Source organism: Chiloscyllium plagiosum, unplaced genomic scaffold, assembly GCF_037043375.1.
Source record: "Chiloscyllium plagiosum isolate Xiang-an unplaced genomic scaffold, Cpla_swu_hap1 HiC_scaffold_7, whole genome shotgun sequence".
Taxonomy (NCBI): Eukaryota; Metazoa; Chordata; class Chondrichthyes; order Orectolobiformes; family Hemiscylliidae; genus Chiloscyllium; species Chiloscyllium plagiosum.
In genome coordinates this window covers 84,020,920-84,035,271 of record NW_028270145.1, presented here as the reverse complement: position 1 = coordinate 84,035,271, position 14,352 = coordinate 84,020,920, and the positions used below count along the sequence as shown (strand labels likewise).

At 41.5% G+C, this 14,352-nt stretch overlaps 1 protein-coding gene across 1 annotated transcript in view; it reads left to right on the top strand.

Annotated features, from left to right (window-relative positions):
- The window catches only part of LOC122551725 (low-density lipoprotein receptor-related protein 1-like), a 1,910,187-nt gene that overhangs the window by 1,580,896 nt on the left and 314,939 nt on the right, over positions 1-14,352 (top strand). The window contains exons 48-50 of the mRNA XM_043694091.2: positions 1,317-1,430; positions 1,729-1,878; positions 14,039-14,161. Of these exons, the coding sequence (XP_043550026.2) occupies positions 1,317-1,430; positions 1,729-1,878; positions 14,039-14,161 (387 nt within the window). The remainder of the gene's footprint in view (positions 1-1,316; positions 1,431-1,728; positions 1,879-14,038; positions 14,162-14,352) is intronic.

Here is a 14,352-nt window from a genome sequence, read left to right as displayed (position 1 = left end):
CGGCATAAGCCGCATCATCTGCCGACATTTTCGCCATCTACAAACGGACCCCACCACCAGGGATATATTTCCCTTCCCACCCCTATCTGCTTTCCACAAGGACTATTCTCTCCGTAACTACCTGGTCAGGTCCACGCTACACCCCCACCCCTCCCCCACCCCACCCCCACCCCCAAACCACCCATTCTCCCCTTCTGGCACCTTCCCCTGCCACCGCAGGAATTGCAAAATCTGCACCCACACCTCCTCCCTCACCTCCATCCAAGGCCCCAAAGTGCCTTCCACATCTATCAAAGTTTAACACCCCTTCCACAAATGTCATTTATTGCATCTGTAACACCTAATGCAGAGCGCTTCTCAATGACACCCGCACCAAACAATGCCATTGCCCCATGGCCGAACATGTCAACTCCCCCTTCCACTCTGCCAAGAACATGCAGGTCCTGGGCCTCCTCTACCGCCATTCCCTCACCACCAGACACCTGGAGGAAGAACGCCTCATCTTCCTCCTCGGAACACTTCGATCCCAGGGCATCAATGTCGACTTCACCAGTTTCCTCATTTCCCCTCCTACCGCTTTACCCCAGTTCCAAACTTCCAGCTCAGCACCATCCTCATGACCTGTCCCACCTGTAAATCTTCCTTCTCACCTATCCGCTCCACCCTTCTCTCTGACTTATCACCTCCACCCCTACCTCCACTCACCTATTGCACTCCCAGCTATCTTCTCCCTATGCCCACCCCCTCCCATTTATCTCTCAACCCCCTAGACTTCCAGCCTCATTCCTGACGAAGGGCTCCTGCCCAAAATGTTGATTTTTCTGCTCCTTGGATGCTGCCTGATCTGCTGTGCATTTCCATCACCACTCTAATCCTGACTCTACTCTCCGGCATCTACATTCCTCACTTTCGCTTAGTCTTTTACATAACTTGGTCAGCACTCAATTAGCATAAATTAAATATTTATATTACGATTTTAGTAATTGTTTTTCTGATGGACGTCTTCCTGATTTATTCGTATCCATTTGCCTTTCCCCAAGAACAATACTTTCAGATAAGAAAGATATATTTTGCTGCCAACACGTTAGCTTCCAAAAATTACTCAATTGGATTTCTGACCTGTTGCTTTCCACATTATAAGTTGCATTAAAAATTTTACACTAATTCCAACCAGTTTGCAATGCAGTAAATTATTCGTCAGGATTTTCTGCATGTTGGATGTTTTAAACCATTCAAAAAATACGTAACTTGAATAACTGGAAGTTAAATTATGAGCATAACTGTGCCATAGCCCATGTCCTGTCTATGTATTGCAGATTCTACATGCAACACAGCTGAGTTTCGTTGCAGAGATGGGACTTGCATTGTCAAATCAGCACAGTGCAACCAAGTGATAGATTGTATAGATGCTTCTGATGAAACAGATTGTGGTAAGTTGTAAACTTTTGGCAACAATTCAGTATGTTCTGCTGTAGGCATTTCACAGAAAGCATGTGCATATTCATTGGCCATTAGATGTAACTGGAAGGAATCACTTGCTAAAATACAATTTCCTTTACTGCTAGCAAAACACACATTTGAATTTCTTCACAAACTAATTGAATATAAAAAAAACCTCTGATAACATTAAGTAGATAATAGTTAGTAGTGAAATATGATTCGTATTTTATCAATCAAGTGCAGACAATACTTACATTGACTCACTGATTTCTATTAATTCTACTTCAGGCAACACAGATTGCACTGGTTTCTATAGAGTTGGAGTCAAGGATGTAAACTTTATAAAATGTAATAGCACGTCCCTTTGCATCCTCCCATCGTGGATTTGTGATGGTTCCAATGACTGTGGTGACTACACGGATGAATTAAATTGCCAAGGTAAATATCCTTTGTAATTTGATTTAAGATAAAAATAACAAACAAGTATTAGGACTTGAAAGTTTATCATCATAAACCCCCTAGCACCGACAACACTGAGGAAAGCTTACAGCAACATTTTTCATGCTTTATTACAATGCACTGTCAGATAAATAATTCTGCTGCACGCCACTGATGGGAAATATTGATTGTTTTCTGTTTTACCTGGGGTAAATTTCACACACAGCATGGTCATTATACTGGTTGAATAGATTTTATAAACAGCCTGATTTTCACTTTTGTTCACTTCAATGTCACTGAAAACCAGGAACTCCACTTCACCAACATATAAACAAAAACTTAAAGTGCCAGAAATGCTGAGCATTTCATTAAAGCTTCCTATTTCTGAGCAGATAAGGCAACACATGTAGGGAAAAATGATCAGAATGTTTCACGTTGATGACCTTTCATAAGAACCAGTTTACCAGTCAAATGGAGGGAATGTAAATGTGTATTCTGCAATCCAGACTTCCTATGTCCATCATTGCATGTTGGGTTTTCAGTTGCCTAGGCATTTAGCTCTGTGATCTCTTCACTAAAGCTTCCTATCTCTTATTCCTCTTTTAAGACTCTGCTAAATTCTATTCTTGTGCCTAACCTTCTCATCATTTATCCCAATCCTTCCTTCATTGGCCCAGAGTCAATTATTTTCTGATTTCTCTTTTGTCAAATACCTTGGGGTATTTTAGCACATTGGGGGTGCACTATAAATATTGGTGGTTAATGTTAACAATCGCTATGAAGGTAGAAGGAAGGTGTGAGTTCCTCTTCCTTGCTCCAAATTAGGGTAAGTGAAAAAAATTATGATTATTGTTTCTCAGGAGGCTTCCAGCAACACTGAGAAAGCTAATGATTTGGCCTTTGGAGAACCTTGAAAGTAGTTGTAACTTGCTGTATGTAAGCTCCAATTTGATTTCATGTATTTTATAAGGGTGCATTATACCTAATTTGATATTGGCCATTTAACCTAAAGACGGAATTATCCCCTCCCTGGTCTGATGAGAATAATCATGAGCATGACAACTACATGGGTCAAAACTAAAAAAAACCTAATTTTAGGTATCAAGAATAATGGCCCAATTTTGCCATCTCATTAAAACTCAGCTTGTCCTGTTAGCACTGCACTTCTAATTCTCCTATCTTCCAACAAAAAACTCAATGGAGCAAAAGGTTGACTGGTAAAACAGAACCAGCACCTGACAAATTGTGTTGTCAGCATCCATTGCAATTTGCAGAATATGTGTGCTGCCCTCTAACTTCTCTTCACATGGAACTGCTTCCTCTGCAGAAGGTGGCATCTCCTTTGTCAATTGGCATACTCTTCGTGGACCATTCATTCACTCAACTCAGGATGAACAAAGCACCAGCTTCACAACATCTGCACGCCTGCTCTGAGACCTATCAAAACACGACTTCAGGGCATCATCTATTTACTTTGGAGCTGAGGACGTGTTTGCCAGGTTTCTTTGCACTCAGAAAAGTGGATATATGCAGGATTTTTTGCATTGACATGGAGCTGGGCATTGTATGGGTCTTATCATACTTCTTTGCGCATTGTAACAACAGCGCTGAGTCACAGGAAGCCAACGTCTGTGGTCGACGTTACCTTTTCACTCAGTGACTTCAATTCTTACTTAGAATCCTGCATCTGTAGTTTAGTGTAGAGGTAGAGGCAGGCTGGGGAGTTCTGAATACTGAAATATCAGTTAGACAGAGGATGGACGTGTGACAAACTATGGCATGTTAACAACAGAATTGCAATACATGTTAGCTGTTTACATGACAAGTCCTTGGAAGTAAATACTGATGTGTGAAAATGAAAAGAGACCAGTCCTTAGTGGGGTGAAGGTGGGTCACACTCATTCAAGAGGCCTATCCAATTACAGTGTGGGGGTCATCAGAGTCAGTCTCATGTTTGATTCTATTAGAGTCGAGGAATCTGGATCCTTTCAGTCCTAATATTGGCCCACGTTCAGTCCCACAAGTCGCATTGGTTCATTTGGGGTGCCATGAAGATATCAACCAAGAGATAGTCCATTGTTAGTCAGAGTTATCCTGCCAAGTCAGTCAGGGAATGTGGGCGAGTTCAATTGTGGAGGTTCAGACTGTCAGCAGCCTTATCAGGCAACAGTCCATGTCATGCTGGGGAAAGTGGGTAGCTCAAATCTGTGGATGAACCTCGTTGTACTGGATCACTAATGGAATGGTCATGATGATAGGGAGCAATTACAGACAGGAAGGTGGAACCTCAGAGTTAATGGGAGGGGGCTGAGAACTCTGAAAGGAGGTGTTCAAGCAGATCCCAGGTCACTCAATGGAGAGGGTGTAGGACCACCAAGAACGTGGCCACTTCCAGGGTTGTGAGTTCTGGGGATAAAGTGGACAAATTAATTGTACTGTAAAATGGGTCAAACAAGATGGTGGAATCCAAAGGTACATGGGGGCCACAAAGACAGCAACATTAAAGGTGAAGTAAAAGATGGCGGATCGTCAGTCTGTCACAGGTGAAGCTTGCAACTGGGTCACATGAACACAAGGATGGAAACTTGACATAATATATCAAAAGTTAACTGCACAACATGTTCACAAGATGGTTGCAAAGTGTGTGGAGTGAGTTATCCACCTTTCCTATCGGCACAGAGTTAACAACTTTGATTCTCAGGCCCTGCTAGAGGCAATTGCAGCAATCGTGCCTTCACTGGTTCATTAATGCCACCCATCTGACTTCAGTTTGCATTTCATTAGCAGGTCAGTAACAATTACAGAACGCATGTTTTACATTATGGTCTCAAGCAATCATGAGCATTATATTGTGCACATCAGTCACCTCCTTTTCATATAAGCTAAACAATAAGCTTATTGTAACAAGGAAATTATTAGGATAATCTAAAGTTTCTATTTGGCATCAACAGTCCATAGCAAGTACCAGACAACATCACAGTCAAATATTTGGTTATTTGTATGAAATGCTTGGTGCTTGCTATGTCTTGCCTCCCTGAAATCTATAAATAGACTCTATTCACTTACATGGGTGTGATTTTACCAGATCCTGCATTGAAAATAATATTACAGCTGACATTGTGATTGTGCAAGTGAAAATACCTTACAAAAAGTGAATGGGTATTTTGAACAATTTAGAGCTGATGCCATCCAGGTGCGTTCACTTTGTTTTCTTCGTCCTCCAGCAATATCTAGCTGCAGCCCGTCTTCTGGAACTGGAGTGGAAGAAGCCTAGTTTTCTGTTTGACTTGTGACATGGAAGCCCCCTCGCCCTTTGGTTCTAGATCCGCTGAGAGTCCCTTGCCCACATGCAGCCTTACCTTCCTCAGCCTGTACTGTTCTAGGCTTTAGGATCACAGTCAGGACAGAGATAGAAAGGCAGGAACCGCTGGGTTGTTCAGCGAAGAAACATCTGGGTGCTTGTGAGCTGCACCTCTTCCCTAAGGTTGCCTTTTGATACCACCCTGTCTCCATAAGTGAAAGGGGCACCTTGAGATTGAGGTACTTGTTTTTCTCTCTCACCTTGCCATTGGCGCTCAGCAGCCATGGTGTAAGGATTAGAGTGCAGGTCTGATGGCATATCCGGTAGTCATTGAACATTTCTGGGTGTCCAAGGAATCACCACCCTTTGCATGGAGACAGCCAAGTACTCACATGTCAGAGACATCACAGCAATGACAACATTAGAGGACTCATTCCAGTCTAACGAGTACATCAGACAAACTTACAAATTCTCTGACTGGTGTTGAGCAAGTACCTTGTCGCTAGCTGTCCAACCCAGGGCATTCCTTTTTGACCAGCTGTGGAGACCTGCCAGTGATGTACGCATCAGATATTGTCTTGAGTCTAATTTATATAGATTATTCATTGAGATGAAAATCTCTGAGATGGAGGAGGGTGCAGGTGAAAGCATTGCTGGTGCATCTCTGAGCATTCAGTGGCTTTGTTTCCAATAAGTTGTTGTTTGGTGTCTCACTGTCAATACATGAGCAGTTCTTGTCTTCCCCAGCCAATCCTTTCTTCATGAGATGCCTGATGCCGAGAAGCCCCTCACCCCGCAACCTTCCTTGATCATCCTGACCTAGGTTATGGGCCAGTTTTTGCCAGTAAAGGAAAGCACTGAATCTGATGGAAGTGAATGTAAGAGCAGTTTGTGATCATACATGAGTGAGAGAGGTAGCCAGATGTCCTCAATGAGTGAGACAGAAGGGCAGAGGGCAAGAAGTCTTGGTAGTTCGAAAAGATTAAGATTGTCAGCTCTTGTGTTGATATGATGAAGGTAACGCTGAGAATTGTTGTTCATCAGTATGAGTGAGTTGTATGTGAAGTTTTCTTAATTATTTGAGAGATGTGAGTGTCGCTGGCTGGCCAGCATTTATTGCCTGTCCCTAGAGTTAGAGTGGATTGTGACCCTAAAATATGAGGCAGATGATAGAAGATACTGCCACGTAACCCTGCAGAGTGCAGAAGATCATTTACCCTCTTTCTGTGCTACTTTTCACAGAGGAGACCAGACTGACCTGTGTTGTCATCTTTGAAGCATCAGGCTGGGTCTTGGAGTGTCGCTTTTTCTGCAGTCAGTCTGGAAAAGCACTGAAGTTGTTTCTACCACCTTATCCATGAGAATCTCAAGATATTTGTCCATGAAGCATGAAGCTCACTTAGATTTTATGTGCGGAGACACAGGAGATGGATGAGGAGCTAAATGAATATTTTGCATCAGTATTTACTGTGGAGAAGAACATCAAAGCTTGGGAGATAAATAGTGATGTCTTGAAAAGATTTCACATTACAGAAGAGCAGGTGCTGGAGATCTTAAAACATATAAAGGTAGATTAATCCTCAGGACCTGATCAGGGGTTTCCCAGAACATTGTGGGAAGCTAGGGAAGACATTGCTGGGCTCCTTGCTGAAATATATGTTTCATCAATAGCCACAATTGACGTGATGGAAGACTGGAAGTTGGCTAATGTGGTGACATTATTTAATAAAGGCAATAAGGGGAAGCTGGAGAACTATAGACTGGTGAGTCTTATGTCAGTTGTGGGTACATTGCTGGAGGGATTTCTGAGGGATAGGATTTACATACGTTTAGAAAGGCAAGGATTGATTTGGGTTAGTCAACATGGCTCTGTGCATGGGAAATCGTACCTCACTAACGTGATTAATTTTTTTATGAAGAAGTGACGTAGAAGATTAATGATGGCAGAGTGGTAGACATTGTATACATGGACTTCAACAAAGTGTTTGATATGATTGCACATGATAGACTGGTTAGCAAGGTTAGATCACATGGCATCCGGGGAAGCTAGGTTTGATCACATGAGATCTGATGGAGCTAACCAATTGGATACAAACTTGGCTTGAAAGTAACAGACAGAGGGTGATGGTGAGTGTTGCTTTTCCAGGAAGTCTGTGACTAGTGGTCTGCCACAAAGATCGGTGCGCGATACATTGCTTTTCATCATTTATATAAATGATTTGGATGTTAATATCGGAGGTATGATTTAGTAGGTTTGCGGATGACACCAAAGGTGCAATGGACAGTGAAGAAGATTATCTCAGAGTACAATAGGACTTTGGTCAGGTGGGCCAATGGGCCAAGGAGTGACTGATAGAGTTTAATTTAGATAAATGTGAGGTGTTGCATTTTGGTAAGGCAAACCTGAGCAGAATTTATATAGTTAATGATAGGGCCTTGAGAGTGTTACCAAACAAAGAGTCTGAGGGGTGCACATGCACAGTTCCTCAAAAGTGGAGTCGCAGGTAGACAGGGTGGTGAAGAAGGTGTTTTGCCCACTTGCCTTCAATAGTCAGAACATTGAGTATAGGAGTTGGGATATTATGTTGTGGCTGTACAGGAGATTGGTGATGCCACTTTTAGAATACTGCATACAATTCTAGTTGCCCTTCTATGGGGTCCATGTTGTTAAACCTGAGAGGGTGCAGAAAAGGATGTTGCCAGCAGGTCTGGAGGTTTTGAGTTAAAGGGAGGGACTGAATAAGTTGGGGCTTTTTTGCCTGGAGCTTAGGAGGTTGCGGCTTACAGAGCTTTATAAAAACATGAGGGGCATGGATAGGGTGAATAGCCAAGGTCTTTTTTTTCCTGGGGTGGGGGAGTGTAGAACTAGAGGGCATAGATTTAAGGTGAGATGGGAAGGATTTGAAAAGGACCTGAGGGGTAACCTTTTCATGTAGATGGTGGTGCGTGTATGAAACAAACTGCCAGAGGAAGTGGTGGAGGTGGGTAGAATTACAACATTTCAAAGGCATCTGGATGAAGAGGAAGATATGGACCAAATGCTGTCAAGTAGGACTAGGTTAGACTGAGGGTGGTTGGCACAGATAATTTGGAATGAAGGGTCTGTTTCCATACTGTATGACTCAATAGTTCTCAGAATCATGTGTTAACATTCAGACGTAAGCAACACATTGTTGAGGTCATTGCTGACTTGCAGCATCTGAAGTGGTGTGCAGCTTGCCTTTATATATGGCACAAGAGGCCTGTAAACCAGAAACTCCTGGCACTGGGCAAGGACTTCCATCTCACCCAGCAAGATATTCAGTGAGAAAACAGCCAACGTTCCAGCTGTATAGTTAATGAGTTGTAAAATGGAAGATCGTGTACAAAACATCACCCGAGGTTATGGCAATGTTGACAACATAAAACTTACTCATCACCACACTTGAACTGCAAATGAGAAAATTCAGCCGAAAGATCCAGTCAATTTTGGTGCAGGTCATTGCATTATCACATTCACCATACTTGATCTGCTGGTTCAGTTTATGCCCTCGAGTGTCTCAATTAACTATAAGCACACATTTCAAGCTTTGGAATGGTGCCAAGGATTAGTGTTCGAAATGAAACTGCTAGTAAACTGTTTTAATTTTCAACATCATATTTTGTTATTTTCTTTTGAAAAATGTAATCCACTTTCACCTATCAAGTGTTCTGTCTTGTAATTTTTTGGGCATATTACAATGTGTTATACTGGTTAAAACTTGAGTGTTATTGCTATTGTCTGCCATCAAAGAGAATGACAGCATGCAGTTATTCACATTTCACATTAATGATGAGCAGCAGGTTGTATGAAAAGCCTTCGACACAATCCTGTAATTGCATTATTAAGAAATGTGTGAGCATTAAACAGATGTGCTTTGAGAATTGGGATTGTGCAAATTCTGAAGGAGTGATGTCTTATTCTAAACTTATTATGATTGACATATTTAGAACATGGATCCCAGAACAGTCTCTTTAGCAAAGCTAATGTTCCTTTTTTTAATTATATAGACACAAGCAGCACGGTGGTAGCTTTGGTGTAGTGCTTAAAATGTTCATATCTTTCTCATATGCATCTAGCACTAGTCATTTTTTTATCAGGTAACAAGATGTTCATAACATGCATGGATTCTCAAGGTATTTCTCATATGCAGACAAATCATTGAAAATAGTATTTATAGAACCGTTAGACAACAGAGTAGGTTTTTAGAACCATACTTATAGAACCATTAAATAAATTAGATTTTGAACAGTGTGGGACTGAATGATAGACCCAAGGAATTTATGGAAATTAGACCTTGAGCTTCAAAGTTGGCATGGACGGCACTGCTAAGTCAAGTGGGCTATTGCGGGTATTGGAGAAGTGTGTAACTTGTTATGTTCTCAGCTGATGTCTTTACTATTCAAGTCAGATCCTACACTCAAATCTAGCTTGGCAGATTGTATTTTGTTTATTTTTTTGATTTTAACAAGGTGGTCTTTCACTAAAATGTAAGAGCACCATGCTGCATTTGGATTTATTAGTAAAGAAGAAAGTTCTTAGCAAAATAACTGAAAATAAAATAGAATAAACCAAACTTAAGGGGAAGCAAAGGCCTAGTGATATTATCGCTAGACAATTAATACAGGAGTCAAGAGTGTGGTGCTGAAAAAGCACAGCAGGTCAGGCAGCATCCGAGGAGCAGGAGAATCGATGTTTCAGGCAAAAGCCCTTAATACAGGAGCTCTCTAATGCCTCTGGGAGCCTGCCTGCGTTTGAATCCTGCCTGGGAAAATATTGGAATTTGAATTCAATAAAAAATATCTGGAAATAATAATCTACTGATGAATAAGAAGCCATTGTTAGAAAAACATATCTGGCTTACCAATACACTTCAGGAAAGAAAATCTGCCATCCTCACTTGGTGTGGCCTACATGTGACTCCAGACCCACAGAAATATGGTTCACAACCAGCTTCCGTGTACAAAGTCTCAGCAAAGGAATGAAACTGGACGGACAGCTTGCATTGACCAAGGCACCAGAAAAGACAGCAGCAGAAAGAGCCTGTCAATCCTGCAAAGTCCTCCTCACGAATATCTGGAAGCTAATTAAAAATTGGCAGAGCTGTCTCACAGATGATTCAAGCAACAGCCTGACTCGTGAAATTATACCTTGCAGACAATGTCCCACACACCACCATTACCATCACTATTTCCTGCCCCACTGGCAGGACAGACCCAGCAGAGGTTGTTGCACTGTGGTGGCACAGTCAGGAAGGAGTTGCCCTGGGAGTTCTCAACATTGACCCTGGACCCAGTGAAGTCTGATTTTTACAGGTTAGGCATGGGTAAGGAAACCTCTTGCTGATTACCATGTACCATCCTTCCTCAGCTGATGAATTGGTGTTCCTCCATGTTGAACAACACCTGAAGGAAGCACTGAGGGTGGCAAGCACACAAAATGTAAGCTGGTTGGGGGATTTCAATGTCCACCATCAAGAGTGGCTCAGCAACAGTGCTACAGATTGATGGTCAGGTCCTAAAGGACATGACTATTAGACTCGATCTGCAGCTGGTAGTGAGTGAACCAACAAGAGGGAAAAATATATTTGACCTCATCCTCGCCAATCTGCCAGCTGCAGATGCATCTATCTATGACAGTATCAATAAGAGCGACCACTACACAGTCCTTGTGGAGATGGAGTCAATTTTCACATGGAAAATACAATTTTTTGACATGACACAATTTTTTCATAGAATCCCTACAGTGTGGAAACAGGCCCTTTGGCCCAACAAGTCCACACTGACCCTCCGAACAGTATCCCACCCAAGCCCATTCCTCTACATTTACTCCTGACTAATGCACCTAACTTACACATCCCTGAACACTATAGTCAATTTTAACATGGCAAATTCACCTAACCTGCACACCTTTGGACAGTGGGAGGAAACTGGAGCACCCAGAAGCAAACCCGCACAGACACTGGGAGAATGTACAAACTCCACACAGACAGTCGCCCGAGATTGGAATCAAACCTGGATCCCTGGTACTGTGAGGCAGCAGTGCTAACCACTGAGCCACCATGCTGCACTAGTATGACCTTGCTAAATGAGGCAGACTTCGAAACAATCTAGCTGCTCAAGACTAGGCATTCATAAGGTTCATGTGGGCCAATAACAATAGCAAAATTGTACTCCAACACAATCTGAAACTTTATGGCCTCAGATACTGAAGCAGTTCATGTTCAAATGCAACAATCTGGACAATATCAAGGCCTGGGCTGAAAAGTGACAAGTAACATTCACGCCACACAAAGACTAGGAAATGCCATTTTCTAATAAAAGACAATCTAGCCACTTCCCTTGGCAATCACAGAACCCCCACTATCAACATTCTGGAGGTTACCATTGAGCAAAACCTCAAGTGGACCTGCCAAAAGGATACAGTGGCTACAAGAGCAAAGACAAGGAACACTGCGGTGAGTAACTCACCTCTTGACTCCCCAAAGTCTGTCTGCCATCTGCAAGGCACTAATTAGGGGAGCTCTTGGCCTAGTGATTTTGTCACTGGACTATTAATCTGGAGATCCACCTAATGTTCTGGAGACATGGGTTCAAATCCCATCATGGTAGCTGTTGACATTTGAATTCAATAAAAGTCTGGAATTAAAAATCTAATAATGGCCATTAAACCATTGCCAATTGTCAAGAAAAATCCATTTGGTTCACTAATGTCCGTGAGGCAAGGAAACAGCCATCCTTACCTGGTCTGGCCTACATGTGACTCCAAAATGCCCTCTGCACAATTAGAGATTAGCAATGAATGCTGACCTGCATGAATGCCTACATCCTGTGCATGAATCAAAGCTAAGTTAGGAGTGTGATGGGATACACCTCACTTATCCAGAAATATGCAGAGCCAACACTTAAAAAGATTGACACTAGCCAGGAGAGCAGAATGCTTGATTGGCATCAAAAGTATCCATTCCTTCCACCACCAATGCAATATCAGCAGTATGTGTTGTCTTCAAGATGCACTGCTGAAATTCACCAAAGATCCTCCAACACACCTCCTAAACCCATGACTGTTTTTCTGGAAGGACAGGGACAGCTGATCCATGGGAGTACCACTATTTGCAAGTTCCCTTCCAACCAGTCACCATTTTGACTTGGAAACAGATTATTGTTCTTTCACAGTCACTGGGTCACAATCCTGGAATTCCCTTCCTCAAGGAATTATAGGTCTATGAACAGCAGGTAGACTGCAATGGTTCGAGAAAGTAGCTTCACTCACCTTCTTAAGGACAAAGAGGAATGGGCATTAAATGCTGGACAGCTAGTGACATCACATCCCAAGAGTGAATAACAAAAACATTTACATATAAAATCTTTCTTAATTTACAAGACATGGTAAACTACAATTCAATTTATTCCAACAGCAATCACAATATTAAAACACAGTCAGAATTCCAGTTTCAATCATGAGGACTTAACTGTGACTTCATTTCCCAATATGGAAAATCTGATCACCTCTTCCTTGAACCTTCATACAACTGAGCTGAGACTTTCTCAGCTTCAAGTAACTCCTTCAAGATTTTAACCAAACAAATCTGGCCTGCAACTTTAAAGTTAAAATCTTCACGCTGAGAAATCCTATTTCTTAATAGTTTTAAACCTTCTTTAGGCGCAACTCCTTTTACACATCCAACTTCTGTCAAGTTTTCTGCAAAACTGCCAAACTGAAAACTAAGCAAAAATAAAACTCCATTCTGGAAATTTCTATATGAAGCCTCATGCACCACTGTTTACTCAGTTCACTTAAAAAAAATTTACCAATCAAAACTAAAACCCATTGCTGTCTAGGAAGTTTCACTCTCATACTGTGTTTTACTGTGTTTTTCTGCGGCACCAGAAATACTTACAGGTTAATTCATTAAATCTCTTAATCAAGCCATGCCACAAGTTCAGAATCCAAACTCTAAAATAATTGATATTCAAGTACATGTAAATAGCACACCTTAAATGACAATTTACAGCTTCTGTGTTAGTAGATGTTTTTATTTCATACTTTAATTTCAAAGGAAGCTAAAGCTAACAGATGGGGCTGCATAATAAGGAGGTACAGAAGAAGCTGTAGAATCCTTTTCTGTCCTTGATAAGTATGTACCTGTCAAGCAGAGAGGAATTGGTCAAGCGAGGCAACTGTTATTCACTTAAGAAGTTGAAGCTCTTGTGAAAAGAAGTACATTATTTGTAGTTCAACATGATTGTAAATAGGACCCCATGAATTTGTCTTGTCATGTTATAAAATGATGTTCTACTTTTTCCCTTCAATTCATTGATAAAGGCAAGCTGTGTGTTAACTATTCAGTTGGCCATGTTAATCAATCAGTCAATCAAATTGAGTCATTGTTACATTTTGACAGATACAGTACAATGCTGTTTACTGCAGTCTGTCTAGCCACCCGAACATGAGTACCATGAAAATTCTAAACCTCTGTGATAATATATGTCTACTAGGAGAAAGCGAGGACTGCAGGTGCTGGAGATCAGAGTCAAAGAGTGTGGTGCTAGAAAAGCACAGCCGGTCAGGCAGCATCCGAGGAGCAGGACAATGGACGTTTCGAGCATATACACTTCATCAGGAATCCTCAAATGCTCGAAACGTCGATTCTCCTGCTCCTCGAATGCTGCTTGAGTTATTAACCTATCCTTCTTTTTGGGTGTTAAGGTATTTTTGTTTTATTGTATATTTATTTTCTCTTTGGACATCATTGAATGCTTTGTGGTATATTTTGTTTCAGTAAGTTGGGACATTTCTAAAATACTAATTAAATACTTTGTGGTTCATTTTTCTCTTAGCTCACCACAAACTCAAATGCAAAGAACACTACTTTGCATGTCCAAATGGACGATGTATTCCAGCTTTTTGGATATGTGATAAGGAAGAGGATTGTGAAGATGGAGCAGATGAATCCCATTGTGGTATCCACTCTTTTATATTAGTTACACTTAATGTTTTGTCAGGTTACAGCCACCGTTCAGTGATGACATTTTTAACTCTGAGTCAAAAGGTCATTTTTGTTTCAAGTCAAACTCCAGAGATTTTGAACACACAATCTTGGCTGACAACTCATTGTAATACTGAGGGAGCACTTCCCCATGAGAGATGCTTC